Below are 22,758 nucleotides of genomic sequence, written 5' to 3'. Positions count from 1 at the left end.
CGTCCCCGGGGATGCTCGGCGTCCCCGTCGGGCAGAGCCGTGCCCGGGCCGGGGTAACGCTCCCCGGGGGTTGTGAGAGGTGTGGGGACTCCTGGGGGTGCCCACGTGCGGGTACCGGGGACACCGGGGTGCCCAGACCGGGGGAGCAGCGGGTACTGGCAGTAGCTGGAGCATCCCCGGGTGGGTACCGGCGGGCACGGGGAGGTACGGGGGTGCCCAGGCCGAGCAACCGGGACGCTCCTGTGAAGGTACCGGGGGTCACCGGGGGGGTGCTGTGCTGCTCAGGTCAGCTACCGGGGTGCCGCGGTGGCGGTACCGGGGGGTACCGGGGCGTGCCGCCCTGCCATTCTCTCCAGCAACCCCTCTCCGGAGGGCGCCCATTGGCGGAGCTGGATATTCCCCCCCCTCCCCACGGCCAATGGGCCGGGGGGAGGGCGGTGCCTCCCATTGACAGAACCGGCGCGGCGGTGTTTACCGGGGGCGGTGCGGGGGCGGAGCGGCGGCGGCTATAAGAGCGGCACCGGGGGGCGTGCGGCTCCTGGGCTGCCCGCACCGCCCCCGCGCACCCCCCCGACCCGCAACCCGGACCCGCCGCAGCGTCCCCGCACCGCACCCGACAGGAGCATCCACCGATTTAACCGGGGAACCATCCCCGGGACGGTGCGGACCGGGAGCATCCCCGGAGCGAGGCAGGGCGGTGCGGGGCCCCTGCGGCGTCCGGCATCCCCGGGGCCAGTGCGGAGCGTCCCCGGGCCGACGCGGAGCATCCCCGGGCGCGGCGCGGAGCATCCCGGAGCACCCCCGGACCGGTAAGGAGCATCCCGGAGCATCCCCGAACCGGACCGCTGTGGAGCATCCCCGAGGCAGAAACCGCCGCCCCGGCCCGGGATCCCTCCGGAGCATCGCAGCAGCCGCCGCCCCGGCGGAGCCACCCCCGCCGTGCGCCCCCGGTCCCCGGCGCAGCCCCCTCCGCCCCGCCCCGCCGCCGCCGCCGCCACCCGCTCCGCACAATGGGGGCGGCGCGGCGCGGCGCGTAGCGGCGGGCGGGGAGGCGGCGGCGGCGGCGGACGGGGAGGAGGAGGAGGAGGAGGAAGAAGAAGAAGAGGAGGAGGAGGAGGAGGAGGAGGAGGAGGCGGCGGCAGCGGCAGCGGGGGGGTCCCGGTCCCCGGTATGGTGCAGCGCGGTACACGGGGCCGGGGCGCGGAGGCTCGGCGGGAGCCCTGCGCCCCGTTGCCCACCCGTGACGCCGAACCGGCTTGGTGCAAGACGCCGAGCGGGCACATCAAGCGGCCGATGAACGCCTTCATGGTGTGGTCGCAGCACGAGCGCCGCAAGATCATGGACCAGTGGCCCGACATGCACAACGCCGAGATCTCCAAGCGCCTGGGCCGGCGTTGGCAGCTCCTCCACGACTCCGAGAAGATCCCCTTTGTCAAGGAGGCCGAGCGCCTGCGCCTCAAGCACATGGCCGACTACCCCGACTACAAGTACCGGCCTCGGAAAAAGGGCAAAGTGGGCACCGGCACGTCCCGCCCGCGGCTCCCGGTGAAGATCAAGCCCTCCGTGCTGGGCCGCAGGCAGCCCGCCAAGCCACCCGACGCCCCGCAGGAGCCCACGCCGGAGGTGCCCACCGAGGACTGCCCCACGGCGCCCGGTACGGCCGCCCGGCACGCAGCACCCACCGCGGAGCGCAGCCCCCAGGAGCCCCCTGCGCCCCCGAGCCCTGCTGCCGCCTGCCCCGAACCGGGGAGGTCCCCGGAGAGCGGGTCCCCTTCTCCCATGTCCGCTGGGTCCCCTCCCTCCTCCTTCAGCTCCTCCGATGAGGAGCTGGAGGAAGAGCTGCTGGGGGTCCCACCGGGGCGGGCCCCCACCGGTGCCGCCTGCAGTGCCCTGGACTGGTCCGTCTTTGACAAGGACCACGACCTCTTCCCGCGGGGCGGCTCCTCGCACTTCGAGTTCCCGGACTATTGCACGCCCGAGGTGACGGAGATGATCGCGGGGGACTGGCTCATGTCCAGCATCTCGGACTTGGTCTTTACCTACTGAGTCCCGCGCTCTGCAGGTAACGCTCTTTTTGTTTGGGTTGTGTTTTGTTTTTTTTTTTTCCACAATCAGGTCATATAAAAACAAAATAACAACAACAAAAAAAAACACAGAAAAAAAAAAAAAGAACCGAAACCAGCTGTTTACATGCAGGAATCAGGTATTTTGCCTTGAAGCCGCTGGAAGGCAGAGCTCCCTGCTCTACCCCACCCCCCCCGGCACACACCCACTCCTCGTCCATCCGTCTGTCCGGCTCCTGCGTGGCTGCCCGCCGCCGTTATTCGCCCGTGAAACGCGAGCGTTGAACCGGGTTTTCATTGTCAGCGCCCGGCCCCTTCCCCCCGTGGCTCCGGCCACCCCGGTGCTGCCGGCCATGGCCGCTCCCAGCTGCTCCCATCCCCGCCGGCCGCTGCCCCGCGTTCCCTCCGGCTCCCCGGGCAGCGGGAGCGCCCACGCCAGCCCCGGCTCTCTGTGTCCATCCCGCCTTCCCCATCCCTCGGGGAATGGCCGATCCCTTTTGCTTTTCGGCTGCGGTTAAAGCACGGCTTCGATTTTTTTTCTCCTTGTTGCAGCCCTCGGGGAGGGATGGCGGAGCCACGCAGAGCCCTCCCTGCCCGACGCCCTGTTTCGTGGGGGTCCCCGGCTCTGGGGGTTCGGGGTCCCGCCGGACCCGGCTCTTTCCCCGCCGCTCGCTTTGGCGAGAGCGAAGTTGCGCGCACGTGATCCGCACGTGGCCGCGGGAGGCTGGGTCGTTCCTCCCGCCGGGCGGTTGTGCGGAGGAGGCTGTGCCGCGGGGGGAGCCCGGGCCCGGAGCCACCCGGAACCCCAGTGGGGATGAGCCCTTCCCCAAGCAACCAGCCCCTGTTTTAGCCTTGGCCCCCGGTGCCCGTGCAGGACCCGCTCCAGGCTGGCTCGCCTTGGCCGGAGGAGCCGGGTCCCACCGGGCCGTGGCGGGTGATGCTGCCGGCATGGCAGGGAGCAGGCAGGGCAGGGTGGCTGGGGAGGGGATGCTGCGGGAGATCTGCCGGAATCGACCACCCACCCAAACGGGGCCGAGAGCCGCGGCAGCCGACGCCGGTGGGGTGTGGGCGATGTGCTCCTCCACGCAGCACCACGCCGTGCCCCGCTGCCGGCTGTGCCAAGAGCGGGGGCATCCCGGCAGAGCTCTGCCAAGGTGCTTCCCGGCAGGGAAGGTGCTGCCGCAGCGGCTCCTCCAGCCGGGTTTTTCTTTGCTTTTCCTAATGGCTCCTTCCTGCAACGAGCCACCTCCTCCCGCTGCTGCCGGGGAGCACGTGGCTGCAGCGTTGGCTCGGCGGCCGCCGCAGGCTGCGTTTGTGGGGCAGGGGCTGTGCTGGGGTATGGTGGGGACCCCGGCCACCCTGAGCTGCCAGACCAGGGGACGTGGCCGTGGCAGGGGCGAGGCAGGGACCGCTGCTTGAAGCAGCTTCTGAGGTCCCCTGTGGCCCCACTCACAGGGGCTCTGGGTGTGCGGGAGCCCCTCTGACCCTCCATGGGGTGCTGGGGGCAGAGGGGCACCCGCTCTCTGCGGCTCTGCCTCACCATTTTGGCATGGCCGGTTCCTCCGGTCGCAGGCTGCCCCGTGCCGCGGGGCCCGACAGGGCATCCCCCATCCCCAGGGGCCTGGTGTCCCCTCAGGGTGGCTCAGAGTTGGGGGGGGGACACGGACCAGCCTGGTCCCTCTGCCAGAGGTGGCCCTGGCTCAGCTGTGGGGACCGCGGCGCAGGGCGAGAGGTGTGGCCCCAGGTCCTTCGCAGGGATGCTGGCTGTCCCCCAGCCCTGTCCCCGGTGGCCTCGGGGTCCCCTCGAGGTGCCCCCCCGACGGCCAGCCGGCCATCAGCGTTGTAGACGTGTCGGTGTGTAGCGGTAGCTGTGCGTGTGTGTGTGTGTGTCGGCGTTGCGTTAGCCACGGTGTTTCGGTAGCCCCGGTGCGGGTGCCAGCCTGCGGAGGCAGGTGGGCGTCACGCATCAGACACGTGTTCCCCATATAGAGAGCGTCCCCGTCCCTGCCTCCCCCCCACCCCCCCCTCCCACGAGGCCGTTCCCCACCGGACCCAGCCCCATCCCAAGGTGGAAAAGCCAAATAAGCGCCGGGCCAGCCGCGGTGCTGGCAGCCTGCTCTCACCTCGCTGCCGCCGCTGCTGTGGGCAGGGGTGGGGGGGCTCTGCCTTCCCACCCCCGCCCCGGGCAGCCCCATGCCAGGAGCACCCCAAGCCCCCCTCCCATACGTGAGCCGGGTTTGGGGTTCCCGTGGGGTCCAGCGGCCCCCGGGGCTCTCCCACGCACACGGATCTCGCCCAGCACCTCGGTGCCTTCTCAGGGCGTGCGGCCGCCCCGCGCCGGGGCCGGGAACACTCCGGAAAGGCGCCGAGGCTGCTGGCTGCCCGCCCTCCATCCCCATCCATGGGGGAAGCCAAAGCCCCCCCACCCCAAATACCGGCAGGGCACGAGGCCACGGTGAGGGTCTCGCATCATACACGTGCTCTGCCGGTCCCGCAGCTCGGGGCTGCCTCTTCTGTCCCCAGCAGGGACATGGCGGGGCTGGCGGTCCCCTGTGTGCCGTCCATCCCCCGTGGGTTGGGGCCTTCCCTCCACGGACCGTCAGGCGAAACGTTTTCCTCAGGAGCAGGTTCTGGGTCAGCGCCAGAACCGGAGCCAGAGCCGGGGTCCCCCCCCAGGCCCTGGCCACAAGCACAACACCATCCGCTTCGTCCCCATCCCGTCCCCTCATCCCCCTCATCCCGCTCCTGCCCCTTCCTCCAGACTCGCTGGGTGTATCCGTCGGGGGAGAACCGTTGTGGACAGTGGTGGATTATTCTGTGCCGTGTGGTGGTAGTGCTTAGAGACCCCCCCACCCCCCCCCCCAGCGTGCGGCCCCCCTCTCCCGCTGCGCCCCCCCCCCGCCTCCCCGCCGCCCGGTGCTGGCTGGCATGCGTGTGCGAGCGTGTGTGCGTGCGCGTGCGACATCCCGTCATCACTAGAGACAAAGCGAATAATAATAATAATAATAATAATAATAAATGAATAATAAAAATAAACCAAACCTCTCTCAGGAAGAAGCCGCCCCGGCGGCGGCCAAGCGGGCCGGGGGTCCCCGGAGCTGGTGGGGGCCCCGGTGCAGCCTGCGGATGGGCGCCAGCGCTCGGGGTCACCTTCGTAGTGTCGTGTTAGTGAAGGGTTCCTGTATCTGTTGTCTTGGAGAAATAGGCTTTTAGGTGAGGGGCAGCCCCGGACCCCCCCTCCCGGCCCGATCCCGGGGGGGGGGTGCGACATGGCCGGCTCCGGCTCTGTGGAAGCTCGGCCGACGGTTATCCTGACTGTCGTGACTATGGAATAAAGTGTGTTGGTCTGCTGCCCGCGGCTCCGGCTCACTCCTGCGCCGCCTTGCTCCTCCCAGGGGGATGTGGGGTTCCCCAGGGAGATCTGGGTCCTCAGGGAGATCCGGGTTTCCCAGGGGGATGCAGGGTCCCCAGGCGGATGCGGGTCCCCAGGGGGATGTGGAGTTCCAGGGGGATGTGGGGTCCCAGGGGGATGCAGGGTCCCCAGGGAGATCTGGGTTTCCCAGGGGGACGCAGGGTCCCAGGGGGATGTGGAGTCCCAGGAGGATGCGGGTCCCCGGGGGGATGTGGGGTTCCCAGCGGGCAGTATCCAGCCCCCAGGCACGTCAGCGCCCACCCTGGTGCACGGGCTCCCACCCTGCCCCCTGGTTCCCCTGGTTCCCCTGGTCCCACCCGGGCCGTCCCCTGGGGAGGGCTCAGCCTCGGCCCCCAGAGCCGGCAGGACGTCCCCTGGGAGCAGCGCCACAAGTGGGGGGTGGGTGCACGTATGTGCGTGTGGGTGTGCATGTATGTGTGTGTGGGGGTGCACATGTGCATGTGTGTGTGCAAGTATGTGTGTGTGCACATGTATGTGTGGGTGGGTGTGCATGTATGTGTGTGTGTGAGTGCACATGTGCATGTGTGTGTGCATGTATGTGTGTGTGCACATGTATGTGTGGGTGGGTGTGCATGTATGTGTGTGTGTGAGTGCACATGTGCATGTGTGTGTGCATGTATGTGGGTGTGCACATGTATGTGCGTGTGGGTGTGCATGTGTGTGTGTGTGGGTGCACATGTGCATGTGTGTGTGCAAGTATGTGTGTGTGCACATGTATGTGTGGGTGGGTGTGCATGTATGTGTGTGTGCACACATATGTGCGTGTGGGTGCGCATGTACGTGTGTGGGGGGCGCACATGTGCGTGTGTGTGCATGTATGTGTGGGTGCACATGTATGTGCGTGTGGGTGCACATATATGTGTGTGGGTGCACATATGTGGGTGTGGGTGTGCATGTATGTGTGTGTGCACACATATGTGTGTGTGGGTGTGCATGTATGTGGGTGTGTGGGTGCACATGTGCGTGTGTGTGCGTGTATGTGTGAGTGCACATGTATGTGCGTGTGGGTGCACATATATGTGTATGGGTGCGCGTATGTGCGTGTGGGTGTGTGTGTATGTGTGTGGGTGCACATGTGCATGTGTGCATGTGTGTGTGCACATATGTGCGTGTGGGTGTGTGCATGTATATGTGTGTGTGTGCACATGCGCGTGTGTGTACATTTATGCGCATGCGGGTGCACGTATGTGCGTGTGGGTGCACATATATGTGTGTGTGTGTGCGCACACACACATATGTGCATGTGGGTGCACGTGTGTGCGTGCACGTGTGTGCGTGCACATATGTGCGCACGTATGCGCGCGTCTCTGCATCTCCCTGCACGTGTGTGAGCACCCGCTTGGCGTGTGGTGCATGTGCATGTGCGTGTGTGTGTACATGTACGTGTGTGCGTGTGCGCCCCCCGTGCGTGTGTGTGCAGGCTGCACATGTGTGCATGGCCTGTGCGCATGCTGTGGGGATGCACAGCGTGTGCGTACATGTGTGTACATGTGTGTACGTGTGTGTACGTGTGTGTACGTGTGTGTGCACGCCTGTGCTCCACACACGCGTGTGCTCCGCTCGTGCCCGCGCTCCGCGCCCGCGCAGCCCCACGGCTCCTCCCGGGGGGGTCGGGCTGGGGGCGCTGATCCAGCCCCGCAGGAGGGCCCCGGGGGAGTGGGGGTGGGGGGAGACACGGGGGGGGGGGGGGGGCACGCGCCACTTGCGTCACCTCCCCCCCCTCCATCCTCCCGTAGCTGTTACCACGGCAACAAGGGGAGCCCGGAGCATCCCCGGGTACCGCCGGCCCCTCCTGCCGAGATGCTGGGGATCGGGCTGTGCCCCCCCCGGGGGGCAGAGATGGCCAGGGGTGGGGGGGGCCGTGCTGCAGTGCCCCCCCCTCCCCATTTTCGCACGAGCGTGGGGCCGCAGCCGCTCTGGCCCAGCCCCCTGCACCCCCCCGGGGTGCCCCGGCCGCCCTCCCGTAGGCGCGGGGGGCAGCGATGCCCGGGCACGGCGGCAGCCCCCGGCCCGCGGCCCCAGGGTCCTGCCCCCGGGGGGCACCCTCTGGAGCGGGGAGGCCCCTGGGTCTTGGCCCCACCGCGGTCCCGGCTCGCCCCGGTCGTCGCCGCTGCCCTCCCGCCCTCGCCACGGGCCGGGGCCACGCGGTGGCCGGTGCTCGACGCCCGGCGCTGCCCGCGCCGCCACGTCCCCGCGGTGCCACCCGGGTCCCGGCTCTGAGTCACCCGTGGCGGCTGCACGCAGCCTCTCGCCGGCTCCGCAGGCAGCAGCGGCTCCCGGCTCTGCCCGCTCTGCCCGCTCCCCTCCGCCCCGGCACGGTCACCCCACGTCCCAGGGACGGTGCCGGGGCTGCGGTGAAGCCGGCGGGGGTGGTTGCCCACCCGTTGACGGTGCCGTGGGACCCCTCCCGGACACAGCAGAGGGACCGGTGACGGCAGTGGAACGGGAAGGATGTACTAAGGCCTCTGCCCCCCCAGAGGTAAGCGGGGAGCAGGCAGGGCTGGGGGGGGGGGGGGCAGGGGTGAGCCTGTGTGGGGACACATGGGGGGCTTCAGGGTGGGGGCAGCCCGGGGGAGGAGAGCGATGGGCACCAGGGGTGCACTGGGGTGGTCCCCAGTATGAGCCCCCCCCCCCCCTCCCCGCCCCAAACACTGGCAGCACCAGGCTGCCCCCCCCCCCCCGCCCAGACCCCTGTGTGCAAGAAGGGCCCTGCTGCTGCCTGGGGACGCAGGAACGAACTGGTCCCCAGTTCTGGGGATAGCCAGGCTGGGGCAGAGGGGCTGGGGATGTCCTGGGGGGGACAGCCAGTCCCACGGGCAGCGTGTCCCCCGCCCTGCGAGGGCTTTGTTCAGCGCCGCAGCCGGCACTGAAAGGGTCTTGGTACCCCCCCCCCCAGCCCCCGTCATCCTCCTCTGGGGTGACATTCCCGCACCCGTCCCCACGCACTCGCACCCCCTGGCAAGGGCCGAGCAGGCAGCTCCCCCAGCAGTGCCCCATCCCTGGGCAGGCAGCGAGGAGGGGATGTGGTGACCCCCCCCCCCATCCCTGCGATGGGGTGGCGGTGTCCCCGCAAGGCGGCGGCCCCCATGGCCACCCCAAAGGTGGCCACATCCCTCCCCGCCACCGCCCCTCCTTCGCCACCGCCGGCGATTGGGTGGCTGCCGGTGGCCTGATGTCGGGCCTGATCCTGCCAACACGGTGGCGGGGGGCTGCGCTGGGGCTGTGCCGGGGCTGGATGTGGCCCAGGGTGGGGGTTCCCTTCCTCCATCCCGTGTGGAAGCCCCCAGTGGGACAAGGGCAGCGATGCTCTCGGTCACCCCGAGGACGTGGCCTCGGCCTCGCTGTCCGGGCCAGGTCACGGTGGCCAAGACAGATCCCTGCGGGTGAGGAGGGGGGGGAGGGCGGGGGGGCAGCTCTTGGGGTCCCTCTTGGTGCTCCCTGAAACAGGCACTGGGTGCCCCCCGCCCTGCGCCCCAATGCGAGGGCAGGGGCTGACTCAGCCCCGCGGGTGCTGCGGCTGCGGGAGGGGAGAGGCTGTGGGTCTCGGGGTCCCCGTCACCGTCCCCACGGCCTGGCCCAGCCCCCCCCCCGTGCCCCCCCAGGACCGATGCCTGCCCGTGAGCCGGACTGCAGCTGCGGCCGCGGGCCCCGCGTGGCGCAGGGCAGGTGGTACGGGGTCCGCTCCTACCTCCACCTCTTCTACGAGGACTGCACCGGGGCCAGCCCCGACAAGGACGAGGATGGGTCCTCGCCCCACGGAGCCTGGGCCCCCCTCATCTGGAAGGTAAGCGACCCCGAAACCCCTTCCTCCCGCCTCCCCCCTGGAGATGCACCCCCCGCTGCCCGCACCCTGCGCGGGGTGCCGTGGCATTTGGGTGGCCCTGTCCCCAGGTGAGCCTCTCCACGGGGACCCTGTTCCTGCTCGTGGGGGCTGCCGTGCTGGCTGCCGGCTGCCTGGTGCCCCCGAAGCTGGAGGGGATCGGGGAGGAGGAGTTCGTGGTGCTGGACGTGCAGGCGGTGCGGCACAACCACGCGCTGGGGACGTGCCGGCTGGCGGGCACGGCGCTGTGCGCGGCGGCCGGGGTGCTGGGTGCCATCGGGCTCCTCTCCCGTGCGCTGGCCCCGCGTCGCCCCCGGGAAGAGGAGCAGCAGCTCTCGCCCATCCTCTGTGGCAGCCCCTCGCCGTGGTCCCCCACCGCCTTCGCCTCGGCGGGGACGGCAATGCCCTTCGGCGTCTCCCGCGTTCACGGCGTCCAGCCCCGGTGGGACCCCTGAGGCCGGGGAGGTGACGGGCGATGCCCGGCCCAGGGCCCAGCCCTGCTGCAGCCCGGGAGCCGCCGGGTCACCCGGAGCTGGTTCGTGGCGAGCACTGCGGAGCATCCCGCTCTGCCCCGGCAAGGCCGCCACGTCCCACCGGCCCCGCGGCCCCCGCACCGACGCTCAACTCTTGGACTTGATGATCCCAAAGGTCTTTTCCAACCCAAACCCCTCCATGATTTCACGATTCTGTTCCGCAGCCGCCGCTGCTCAGTAAAGACGCGGAGAAACCCCTTGGCCGGCGCCTCGGCGGCTGTTGCTGCGTCTGCGTCAGTTCGGTGCGGAACCAGATCAGAACCATCAACGAAACCATTTGGCCCAGTTTCCCTGTTGGAGGCTGCTAAGGCCGTGGCTGGCGGCTGAGCGCGGCGGGGGGCACCCGGGGGCAGGGGGCAGGGGCGGCGGCACGGCGTTCGGGGTGGATACGGGGCACACGGAGCCGTGGGCCCGCTCCGGCCAGCCCGGCGGAGCCCCGTGCGGCGCTTGCCTTGGCCACCAACATCTCGCCTCCCCTGGGACACCCCTGCGACACCCCTGCCTCCCGCTATCTGCACAGACCGTTTCCCCTCTTTTTGGGTCCGTAAAAGCCACATCACACGCGGCAGCTCTGTGCCGGCGGGCGAGGGACCCCCGTGGGCAGCTAAACCCCTCGGCTGGTGCCGGGCTCACTGTCCCGGCCCGCGGCAGAGCGCCGTGCCAGAGCTGGGCAGCACATCCACGCGCTACCAAAGGCACGTGGCACAAGCCAGGGCGCTCTGGGGGCTCTCCAGGTATCCCCCCGCCACCAAACCTCAGCCCTGCCCACCCCCCACCACCCCGCTGAGCCCCCAGCAGCCCTCCGCACCCTGCGCGTCCCTCCCGAAGGAGCTTCGGCAGAAGAAGCCCCAAGGAACCAAAACCAGCCCCGGTCCGATCCGGTGAGCGCAGCCACCAGCCTCGTGCCACCCAGCAGAGCCCGTTCCCAGCCCGGCTCAGCGGAGCACGTCCCGCTGCTGGGGGGGGGAAGCGGTGACAACTGGGCCCCTGCCGGTGGGCACCGTGCCCGGCCTCTCCTCCCGCAGCTAGGGGTGCCAAGGGGCCAGGAGGTCGGGCTATTTCCAGCCCCGCTCCGCCGCGGACGGCGAGGGCACGTCCCGGAGAGCCGGCGGCACGCGCGGGGCCTGGCGTGGGACCAAGGGCAGGCGGGTGGACGGAGAACAGGGAGCGCCCCTTGGCTCCGCTCCCGCTTCTCTTCCCCCCCAGGGCCGCGGGGTGCGAGGCCGGGCGGGTGGGTGACGGCAGAGCTGGCCCCGGCCACCCTGGGGATGTGCCAGCTCCGGGCCACGGGGTGCCAGGAGAGCAGATCTGGTGCCCGGCGGCCCTGCCGGCACAGGGGAGGGAAGGGAGAGCGGTTAGTGTTTATTTTACAGTCACAGGGTTTGTACAAATCTGCATTTACACTGTACACGTCTCTGTACAGAGGGACTGCAGCGCCCGAAGCGACCGGCTCCTCCCGGGCCCTTCCTCCCCCGGGGACAACGCCAGAACTAAAGTGCATCACGGCCAGAGAGCGGGGGGCAGGGGGGCTCCAGCCATCCCCTCCTTCGGGGCAGCGTACAGAGGGGTCCCAGGACCGCCGGCAGCGCCCCCAGCTCACCCCAGCCTCTCCTGCACCCCCAGTTTCTAAAGTGCTAAGTCCCCCAGCCCTTTGCGCCGCTGCTGCTGCCCCCGGGGGGGGGGGGGGGGGGGGGGGGAGGCGTGAGGGGCCAGAAACGGGCTCTGCCGGGAGAGGGGACACGCGGGCAGCCCCGGGTCTCACCAGCGGCACCGACAGCCCCGGCCCGAACCAGCCGCTGGCACCGGCGAGGGGCAGAGGGACCGTGTCTCGTCACCCTGCCCCTGCGAGAGCGGCTGCTCCAGATTTCGACCTGCCGAGGCCAAGGAAACTCCTCTGCTGGGCTGGGCACAAAGGCATGGCCACCCCCAGGGCAAACCAGAACCTCCCCCGAGGCGGCGGTGAGGCGGCAGGCAGGGGGCGGGGGCAGGAGGGTGCCGAGCTTTGCAGGGCGCGAGCCCCAAACCCCCAACTCTTCAGCCAAGCCCCGGTTTTCAGGCGCGCAGCCCCTGGGCACGACCCTGGGAGGGCGGGGGAGCTGGGGGGGAGCCGTAAGGGACAGGTAAGGGCACTTGCGGGAGGTTGAGCAGCTCAGGGGAGAGGTAGAGGCATAGAGTGTCTATTGGCTTTGTCTCAGTGGGACACCGAGCTGTCTAGAAGGGTTTGCTGCTTAGCTTGGAGGGTCGGGAGCGCTAGGGCCGGTGACAGGACTGGGTGGGGAGACAGGAGCTGCAGAGGGACCGGGGGTGGCCTTTCCAGGGAACTCCCTCACTTGTGTTACTCCGAGGGGCGACGCTGAAGCCTGCTCGGCTCGCGGGGGAGACGTTTGCCGTTTTCTACCTGCTCAAAGCACTTCACACGGTAGAAAAAAAAAAGCCTTTTCTCCGCGTTAGGAGCCTGTTTCCAGAGCTGTGAAACAAGAAAAAAAAAGTCTGCAGCGGGCGCTGACGGTGCGGCTAAGACTTGTGGTGACGTGACGTGGCACATACAGCACGTCCCTCCGGCAGGGCGAGCGGCGCTTCGCCTCGCACCTCGCTCCTGCGACCTGAGACGTGACCGCGCTCCCGCCAGCGGAGCGGCCCAGGAGCTGAGCTCCCTCCGGCCACCCCGCGGGTCTGCTCCGCTCCCCTGCCCGGGACCCTCCTGCAAACAGACCAGGCTGTGAAGATGAGGAAGCGCGAGGAGCCAGCGAGGGTCGCACGCTGGAGAGAAGCTCGTGGCAGGGCGCTGCCGGGGGGGGGGGGTCGTGAGAGGTTTGGCTCTCCTCGGGGGGCGCGGCAGGGGGAAGGGAAGGGTCTGACCACCGGCGGAGCTGCCCGCAGAGGGGAGCGATGCGGAGCCAGGGCTGCCCTGTTCCCGAGGGGGGTGACAGCCCCTCGCCCCCACGCTCCCCCCCACCGCCCGGGCCAAACCCGGCCGTGACGCTCTCCTCCAGGCGAGGCTCTGCCCTCGCTCACCCTAGGGATCCCCACCGGAGACCGCGGGATCGCTCCGGGTCCCCGCAGGGCTCCCCGCTCGTACGGTCACCTGGGCAGAGCCCGGAGAGCCGGACCCGGACTCCGGTTCCTCCCGAGGCGGCGGCAGCGCCCGTCCGCTCACCCCTGCGCGGGGAGGAGCCAACGAGGCGAGCGTGGGTGCGGGGCCCAATCCTGCCGGGCTGGTTCTCTTCAGTCTCTTGTCACGAAGGCCAAAAGCGTCGCAGGACGCAGCAAGAACGAAAAACAAATCTTCAGACAGGTCGTTTCCAGGCACGTCCTGGCATCGAACGTCCCCCCCCTTGGTGCCGGGGAAGGACGCGGCGAGAGGGCAAGCCCTTCCTCTGGCTTCAGGGGAAGATCTGCAGTTCAAACTTGGGGGCCCACTCCAGCGCGCTCCTCACCACGGCCAGGGCAGCTGCTCCCAGCGCCACCGTCAGCCCCATCACCGCCAGCTTGACAAAGCGGTTGGTCCTCGGCTTTGTCAAGGTGGATTTTGTCCGCTCCTCCCCTCGGAACCGCTCCCTGAAGCGCTGCCTCAACACAGTGTCTGGTCTCTGCTGCACCGACGCCAACTCAAAGTCCTTAAAAGTGGAAGCCGCGGTTCTGCAAGGGAAGAAAGGGGTCAAGGAGCGTCCCCCGCCCCCGGCTCGCCCTCGGGACCAGCCCCCCCGCCAGGGAGGAAGATCTTCATGAGGAAGCAAGACCTGGCGAGGGGATGCACAGAACCCGCGGGGACAAGGGCCGCCCTGCGCTCACCGGTCAGCCTGCTGCTGCGCCGCCTCCCGGGCCAGTTCGGAGGGTGGGAACTGGACAAAAAGGTCCCCAGCTCTGCTGATCAGGGTCTCGTAAGGAAGGTCCTGCGGGATTTGGGACAGGAGGTGGTGGACCGAGGCCATGTCGCATTCGCAGTCCAGAACTTCCTGCTCGCGGTACAGCACGATCTGCGGAGAGGAGCGAGAGCACTGAGGACCGCCGGGGGGGAAGCGGGGACGACGCCTTGTCCCTCGCTGGCACTCACTTCAGAGCCAGGAGAGAAAAACATTTCGCTTCCAGCTCAAAGACCTGCCCTTCCTCGAAGGGCTACACCGCAGGGAAGCATTCCCCGTCTGGGAAAAGAAATGCCAAACCCCTCCTGAGACTCTGAGGCCGTGGAAAGTCCCTTCCCGGGTAGTTACGTGTCTTCAGAGCCTGCTGCAGGTCAGAGACACGGGCAGAACCTCAGCAGGGCTTGACTCTGCAGCTTGCCCTCCAACAGGGGTTTGTTTGGACCCCCTCACAGGAGAAAGGGCGGACAGACAGACAGCACAGGGCTGCCCCCAGGCTCCCCAGCACCCAGGCAAGCGCCCAGCAGCGGGGCCAGCACATCAAAGCAAAGGAAAACACCAGGTCACGCTGCCTCCACGGCGCTGAACCAGATCTGGACCAACCCCCTGGCCGCCTCGAGCGCTTCTGGATCCCCTCTGCCATCGCCAAGGGCGTCGCTGGCCTCGGGGTTCCCCTGCAAAGCAGGGGACAGCAGTGGTGGGTGTGCCGGGCCCCCCCCTCTGCAGCCCCAAACTACTCCCAGTGGTTCAGTTAATCTGGCCAGTACCTACCACAGCAGCAAAATAAATGGGCATCAGCGGGTGGCAAGCCAGGAAGAAGTCATATAATCGCACGACGTGCCTGAAGTCGGACAGAACGTGCCCGAACCAGGTGATCAGCCAGCTGAGGGCAAAGATGGTGCCCACCTCCGCACTGCGCAGAGAGAAAGTGCTGTCAGACCGGCAGCCGCTTGGAAACAGCTCCGAAACGCTCCTGGGCGATCCCTGCCCCGCACTGGGAAGGGGGGATAGACCCGGCTGGCGGCAGAGCATTCAGAGCTCAGCCCGCACCCGCGAGCTGCACCTCTGCCACGACCCCAGGGCAAAGGGCCACTCGTCTCGCATCCAGTGGGGTCCACAGTACAGATCCAACTGGTTCAGGAGAACCTGGATGCGTGATGGACCACGTCACTGCCTGGCACGCTGCCCTGAGAACACCCCAACACCCTGGAGGCTCACTAACTCCTGGGAGTTCCCAGTCAAGCTTGGTGCCCAAAGACATCCTGGCCATGAAACGCAACGGGGACACCGGCCCCGAGGAGGACTCTGGACTGAAGCTTCCCAGTTACCTTCCCGCTCCTGACCTGATCTGCCCAGACTACACTCGTGCGTCCCTATCGCCAAACCTGGGAATCGTCCCCAGAACCAGCAACAACCTACAGCGAGGTGACACCGGCCACGAAAGTGGGCACGCGAGGCGGTGGTGGCAGCTGTGTACGACACCGTCCACACCCCCCCCAGCCCTTCCAATGCGGACTGCAGGCCACGGGGGCGGAGATGGCACCACGCAAAGCCCCCCAGGACAGGCAGCCTAGCTCCGTGTCTGCTTGGAAGCAGAGCGCCACGTGGCTGTCAGCTGTCACCGCTAGCTGGGGGTCAGCTGCTGACTCCCTGGGAGGAAGCCACTGTGGTGCTGGGGACACGCTGGTGCAAACAGCCCCGCGAACCAGAGAGCGGCAGGGGGGGGAGCTGGGGGGCTCCGAGGGAACGCCTGCGTACCTCTGCATGAAGTCGTGCACCTCAGGGTTCACCTGGTCGATGATGGGCATCAGGTAATTCAAAATGTGCTTGGTATTGTCCATCGTGGGGTCCATAAAATCCCTGAGGGAAGATTTGAAAGGAGCCTCGTCCAGCAGCCCCGTCAGCGAGCTCTCCCTCCAGGGGGGCAGCCAGCGGGTAAATAAACCTACTTGCAACCAACAGCTTCGCTGGCAGGGTGGCCCCCAGCCCCGAGGGACTCTGTCTGCTTGGGACAGCCCCCTGCCTACCCATCTGGGACACGCAGGGCTGATCCGCAGGGAAAATCCAGACCCAGACAATCACGCTGGTGTCAGCTGACCCTCCTTGTGAGCCGCAAAGCCTTTCCAGCACCCAAAACCTAACTCCCCGTGTCCGGGAGAGGAGGGGGAATCCCTCCAAACCGCCCCCCAGCTGAAGGCTTGTTCTCACGCCAGTGCCCAAACAGGAGAGTCACCCGACGTGGGGCTCGGGGCGCCGGCTGCGCAGACCACCCTCGGGGTGCAAAACCACCCGGGGCTGTTGAGGTGGGAGGCACGGTGCTGAGCCAGCCCTCGGGAGCCGGAGAGGCCCCCGCCAGAGAACGGTGAATAACGCACGTGCCGTTGGCTTTTTCACCATCAAGGGATGCTACAACCCAACGACAGCCCTCAGTGATCCCCCCCCCCCCGCCCCCCCCAGAGCACGGCTCCCTGCGAAGCCACGGGCTATCGTGGGGCCACGCTGCCCTCCCGCAGCACCCCTCCGGGCACGGACACGACGGGCAGCCGGCCCTAACCCCAGGCTCTGCCTTCCAGGCCCCCCTCCCGGGCCAGCCCCACCCGCAGAGGCGTCCCCGCGGCTGGAGGACAGGCAGGCGGCTCCTCTCCCTCCAGCTCAGCCCGCCGAGTACCTGAGATGGTGCGTCGAGAGCTTTTCCACCAGGGCCGTGGCCAGTCTGTCCCCCACCACCAGGAGGAAGGTGACCACGATGTCGTGGTAGCCCTGGTAGTAGTGCAGCTGGGGGTTGCGCTTGAGGACGTGGAGGATAATATCGATGAGCTCCTCCTGCAAACCTTCCCTCTGGTCATCCGGCATCCCTGCGGGGACAGCGCCAGGCACTTACCGACCCGCCTCATCCCCGGGGACGTGGTGGGAGGGGGAGGACGGGGGGTAAAACCAGCAGAAAAAAAACCATCCCAAGCCCTGCTCCTGCCCCGCCAAACTCCCGATGGCCACGCTGAGGCCAGCCAGTTGTGGGGCTGGTTGATTTTGAGGGTGTGAGGGGGTCAGCGGGGAGGACAGGAGCGGGGTTTACTGGTGTCCGCCCAGCGCTGCGAAGAGCGAACTGCACCGCACATCCAGCACCGCTAAGGACATTTTTAATCGTTTTTTTTTTTTTTTTTTTTTTAATTTCCCAGGGGTTCTGGGAAAAAACGAAGACAGGGCCCACTTTCACGGGAACGGTGCCAGCTGCGTCAGACCGCGAGGCCTCCGCCGCCACGACGGGGTGTCGGTCCCCGGCCGACAACGCGTGCTGAGGGACAGGGTGTCACAGGAAAAATCACTGCCCCTGCCACGCGCGGCCGCAGCCCGCTTCTGGCAGCCCTTGTCAACAGATAACGCGCCCAAAGGCCAAGCGGAAAAGTCCCAGCGGCGATCCTGCAGTGGCAGAGCTCTCCTTTCCCCCTGCTTCGCTAACATGCCTAAAAATAGGCAGGAGGCTGCCACCCGAGGGCAAAAAAGCCCGTGCCAGTAGAGCCTTCAGGAATCGGGCGTGCACACGGCCTCTGCGCTCAGGAATCGGAGCGAAATCGACTGTTTACACGCCATAAAAGCGGCAGAAGGGGGAAGCAGGCTCTGGCCAGCGCTAAGGACTGCTCCACAGTCAGAGAGCTGCTGGATTAAAGGTTTTACAAATAGCACAACAAGGCACCAGCCACCCAACAGAACGCAAACGACGGCGGGAACGTTTTGCTCCTAAAGGCTCAGCGTTCAGTTTGGTGCACAAACACCCTCCTGGGACCCTTTTGCCCCAGAAACTGCTCTAACCACGGACAAACCTGCCCCGGAGCTAGACCACGGTCTAAAACAAGCCGAAGCAAACGTCCCCGGTTCCCAAGCGCTCCGCCTCTCCTCATCTCACCCCGCTCCACCGCAGCGAGGGGCGGGCAGGGTCCGGGCCTCTCTGCGCTGCGACTGCTCGGTGGGACCGGCCCACCGAGGGGCTGAGGGGGGCAGGGGGAGGCTTAACGTCGGAAGAGCCGCCTCAAACCCCAGCTGAAGGGGAGCGACAGCCGCAGAACGGCTCTGCTGCTGTAAGCTCAGCGGGACGGGGCTTTCTAGAAGTCAGGCTCTGGGGGAGCAACGCAGCACCGCCTGCTGCGACCCCCCTGAGGGAAGGTCCGAGCCGGGAGGAGCCCCACGGCACAGACCTTCCCCCCCGCCCCCCCGCAGGGTGGGGAGAGGAGAACCCGCTCTCACCTGGTGGGAAACGGCGCAGGGATCGCCGCACGTCCAGTAACACTTGCTGGTAATCTTTGTTGTCCTCTCGCAGCTCCTTTCCTGCGGAGGAGAAAAAGGAACGTGATTACCAGGGGAAGAGAGCCGGGCGGGGGAGCCAGGAGAGAGCCCGCCGCCGGCAGGAGGCCGAGGCCGCACACGCAGGCACGCCACCCCGCCGGACGTCCCCTTTTTCGCACGTCACGCGCCAGCCCTGTCCCCTCACTCGCCCGTTCGGCCACGAACGGCGCTTCAGCGCGAGGAAACGAGGCTGTAACTTCTTTAAACAACAGATTTTAAAATGCCGAAGCTGACGGCGCTCCCAGCCTTCCTGGGAACGTCCCTGCTCTGCAGTTTTGCTGTGCAACTGGTTCAAAGCGCGCTCAGCAGCGGCAAGGCACGATGCAGGGCCGAGAGCACAAAGAATAGTTTATTAAACAGAAATAATTCAGAAGAAAACCCCCACCCACGGGCAGCCCAGACCGTTAAAGCAGAAGAGAAAAGAATCTGCTGGCACACTGAACCACCTCAGCGGCCACGTGAAGTTAAACGTTGCCTTCCAGCAGCTCTGATCACCCAACATAATCCAGCTCCTGGCCGACCGGGGGGATGATGCACACTTCTGAGCGGCCACCGATTCAGGAAAAACAACCCCAAAATCAGTCCCAGGGACGACGACTGTAAATGCTACAAGACTTGGAGCTTCTGCGTGGCTCAGGTTTAAAAACCACCCAGGTACCTCGTCGGGAAGGTCGTTTTCCCTGCTCTGACCAACGCCACGCGCGCTTCACGCAGCCAACTGCTTCACCTACGCCTGGAGGCGCCGCCTCGGAAGCTTTTTGGCCAAGGCAGGGCTCCGCACAGCCACCCCCTCTGGGGGAGCAACGGCTGCAGATGAACCTACATGCGCCAGCAGCTGCTCAGGGCCACACCAGCCGCTTCTGCCGGGAACGCATCCCCACGTCCGTCGCTGGAGATGACACCACGCTCGCGGCACAACCGAAACGCTGGGTTGAGGCGGTCGCCGATTCCCAAATCTGCCGTTTACGGAGCGGGAGGCCCCTTCGCGCACGAGCTTGGTGGGGAAACGGCCGGGCACCAAGCACGTGCTCCAACCCCCGCGACCCTCCCTCTGCCCAGAGGTCACCCAGCCCCTCTCCCAACGCCCGGGCTGTTCCCCACCTGGAAGAGGGGGCAGGTCGTCCGTATTAACGCTCAGCAGCTTGGGCCACACTTTGCAGCGAATCTCGTCCGTCAGGAGCCCCCCCTCGCTGATCGCCATCCGCCTGAGCGCGGCCACGTCGATGGGGTCGCTGTTCAGAGCCTGATAAATTTCCGCCACTTTTCGTTTCTTCCTAGAATCAAAGTCTGTAAGAAAAGCACCAAAAGGTGAGCTCATGGGCGCCGCTGGCACACGGCGGGGGGGGGGGGGGGGGGCGCAGCAACCCGGGCCGGGCGGGGGGGCAAAACCCGCTCGCGGTGCCGTCACAGAGATGGCACGGGACAGTCGGCAGGCACCCTGCCAAGAGGGGCGCGGGACAACCCCCGTGGGTGACCCCCCACCCCGCTGACTGTCCCCACCTCCGCAGGCATGGCAGCAGGGGCACCTCACGGCTGGCGGGACACCCCCACCGCTTCCCTGTCGACCCCGCTGCTCCCCCCGGGGCGGCTCCTCCTGCGGAGGGAGCCCTCGCCCCCCCGCACCCCCCCCCGACGGATCACGGCTCCGGTCAGGACCGCGACAGCCGCGCAAAGCCACCCGGCAACCGCTCTCCGACGCGGCCGCCAGCTCGGGGGTCACGTCCTTCCTCAGGCCAGGACGTTGTGTTCCCACCGACTCCCCGCTCCGGGATGCGGCCGGCCGAGGGAGAAGCCTGAGCATTTCCACCGACAGCACCAGCAAGGATTGCGATTACCCCAGAGTTAACGAGCCGCACGCCGACCGCCTTCTCTCCCGGCACAAACTCGCCGGCTATCGGCACACGTGCGGGTCAGCCAGCGGGAAACCAACCCCGCCGTTTTGCCGAGCACGTGGGCTCGGGGGCAGGCAGGGGATAACCCCCCAAGCACACGGTGCTCTGGTTTCAGAGGGGTTAAACGCCCTTACAGCGGACGGGAGCGCCGAGAAGGGCCAGCATTTCACTCTGCATCGTGGTGTTTGTCACCACCGCCTCACCCGATATCCCACACCCGATATCCCACACCGGATATCCCACACCGGAGGAGTTGCCACTACAGAGGCTTTGCTGAGCAGCCGCGGGGCTGGAGGGCAGGATGAGGCCACGAACGCTGTGGCCTTTACCTAAACGCTTTTCTGACAGATCCAGCTGCTCTCGGGATCCAAACGGGATTCGTTCAACAAGGGAGGTGTTCGGATAGGATTTGGGGCGGGAGGAATTGAAAGGACCCTGATGGAGAAACAGGGGTTTCTCAATGGGGAGCGTATTCCTCCGCCCATGTGGCACCTCCGGCGTTTTGGCACTGCCCAGGCCTTCTCCCCGCTCCGGGAGAGCCGGGTGCCAGCGCCTGGCTGGAAGCTTTCTGCGGCGGCTGAACGGGAGGCGGTGGGACAGCAGCTGCTCAGACACACGGACGCTACGGAGGTCAAGCGGCGGATACTGCCCGAATCCAAAGGACCCTTTTTAAACACTTTTTGGATGAAAACAAGCGGTAACGGCCTAGAACAGATCTCCAACTCCCCTCAAACACCGCGTTCCTGGTAACACTAAAGCTTCTAACGCTCACCCAGTGACCACAAGTTCCTTTTATTTCCTTTCCCGCCCCTTACGCAAGCAAAGTTATTTACACACGAAGAGCAACCAGCTCCGCTCAGCTGGCCGGTCCCGATCCCCTGCGACATGCAGCCACTGGGCTGCCACGTACCGAAGCCTCGGGAAGGAGGAGACAAAGTCTAGGGAAGGAAAAAACCCCTCCTGTTCGCCCACAAAGATCTCGCGGGGCAGCGGGAAGGAAGGAGGGTGTGTTGCGGGCTCCCCTTCTGAGATTTGCTAGCAAACACCCTGATATTGTCCAGGCACAGCAGACAAGAGCTGCAAGTATTAACCCCCCCCCCAACATTTCAAACCCTTTTTTTGTGCCCCAAAACCTCGACTCGCAGCGTCAGCTCTGAAGGAGAGATGGAAACAGGGTTTATCAGGGTGCGGGGGTTTATCGCACCGTAACTCACACCGTCCCGTCCCGATCCACCTCACCGGCTGCGGGGGGGTGGGTTTATGGTTTAATTCCTTCCCGCGGCTGAACGCAGCGCCCGGCACAGCTCTCACCGGCGGCCCCGAGCACGGCCCGAGAGGGACGCTCGGAGCGCGGTTCCACACCGGGAAGCTCCTCCGCGATCCCAACGGCTGGAACAACGCGCAGGCACCGGGCACCGGCACTTACACAACGCTCTTCGTAAGGCCGGGCCAGCCCCGCCGCTGCTGCAGAGCCCCCCCCGCCCCGGTCTCCTCCCCCCCCCCCGCCCCGGTTGCTGCCGTGATGGGCGGCCTGGAAAAGCAAATCCCGGAGAGCTCAAGGGCCCCGGCCCCGGGTCAGCCAGACCGCAGCCCCCGAGCCCGCGGCCTGGCGAGGGAGCCACCGAGGGGGCGGGGGGGCGAGCGAACGGTTCGGGTCCCCGTCGCCCCCCGCCCCGGGACACCCCCCACTCCCCCGGGACCTCCCCGGAGCGGGGCGGCTCCGAACCCCGCCCCGCCGCTAGGGGGCGCCGCCGCGCCTGCAGGGGGCGCTCCAGCCCCCCCCTCACCTGAGAGGAAGCGGCGACCCCCGCCCCACCCCCCCGCCCGGCCCGGCCCGCCCCGGCCCGTACCGTGACCACCGACACCGTTGCGCGGCGGGCTCCGCCGGGCCATGTTCCCGGGCGCTGCGGTGCATACCGGGCCGGAGACCGGACCGGACCGGGGCTCCGCGCTCCCCGCGCCGTCCGGTCCTGGCCCTGGCCCTGGCCCTGGCCCTGGCCCTGGCCGCCCTCCTCCTCCTCCTCCTCCTCCTCCTCCTCCCTCCCCCGCTCCGCTCCCCCCGCCCCTCTCCCGCGGGCGCGCGGGCCGGACGTCACCGCGCCCCCACGCGCAGGCGCAGCTGCTTGAGGCGAAGGACGTGGACCGGAAAAGAGGGAGGGGAAAGCGGCGCAGTTGCGCATGCGCAGAGGGCAGCGCGCAGCACGTGTAGGGGTGCCCCACCCCCCCCCCCCCCCACCCCCCCCCCGGGCCGGTTGTTTCAAGGTTTTTATTAAAATAAACCCCTCGGGCCTCGACGGCAGCTTCTGCCCAGCGCAGGCAGGGGCGGGAACGCGCCCACCCGCGCTGCTGCCGCCTCCTTTAATAAAAAAACGCCTTAAAGCCGCGCCCGGGGGCGTCCCGCGCTGGGAACGGGGGGCGCGAGGGCTCGGCCCGTCCCGGAACGTCCCCCCGCCTTCATGCTCCCTCGTACCACGGCCGAGGGGTCACCGGGACCGTCAGCCATGCGCAGTCCTCTCTTCCATATGGCTGATCCCCGTCCTTAAGCCAGGAGGGAGCAGGAAGCGCCGCGGGGTGCGACCGGCCTCCCTCGCCGGGGGCTGGGGGTCCCGGGGGGCTCCACCGCGGGCGAACACCCCCAGGCTGCAGCGGGGCCACAGCGGGTGCTTCGACGTTACAGCACGTTGAGGTTAAAGGTCAACGCGGCCCAGCTCTCCCCTCGTCCTTTGAAAGGTTAAGTATGACAGGTTTTTCACTCGATGACGTCACAGAGAAGGGCCCCCCGGCGCACGTGGAAAACCTCGTCAGAACGGGGCTGTTCC

At 67.5% G+C, this 22,758-nt stretch overlaps 2 protein-coding genes across 2 annotated transcripts; one reads left to right on the top strand and one right to left on the bottom strand.

The window, feature by feature from the left end:
• The first annotated feature begins 1,170 nt into the window (after nt 1–1,170).
• SOX12 (SRY-box transcription factor 12) lies at nt 1,171–2,046 on the top strand. The gene has a single exon (XM_009960088.2). The coding sequence runs from the start codon at nt 1,171–1,173 to the stop codon at nt 2,044–2,046; it is 876 nt and encodes a 291-aa protein (XP_009958390.2).
• An 11,059-nt stretch (nt 2,047–13,105) lies between these two features.
• TBC1D20 (TBC1 domain family member 20) lies at nt 13,106–21,832 on the bottom strand. The gene is made up of 8 exons (XM_086474809.1): nt 21,790–21,832; nt 19,149–19,334; nt 17,949–18,029; nt 16,378–16,564; nt 15,468–15,569; nt 14,481–14,622; nt 13,642–13,826; nt 13,106–13,488 (listed from the first exon to the last, which is right to left on the bottom strand). Exons 1-8 carry the CDS (start codon nt 21,830–21,832, stop codon nt 13,233–13,235), a joined length of 1,182 nt encoding a protein of 393 aa, XP_086330935.1. The 3' UTR covers nt 13,106–13,232.
• Nucleotides 21,833–22,758: the final 926 nt, after the last annotated feature.

Source organism: Leptosomus discolor, chromosome 17 (assembly GCF_034619465.1).
Source record: "Leptosomus discolor isolate bLepDis1 chromosome 17, bLepDis1.hap2, whole genome shotgun sequence".
NCBI lineage: Eukaryota > Metazoa > Chordata > Aves > Leptosomiformes > Leptosomidae > Leptosomus > Leptosomus discolor.
This window is presented reverse-complemented; position numbering and strand designations above follow the sequence as displayed.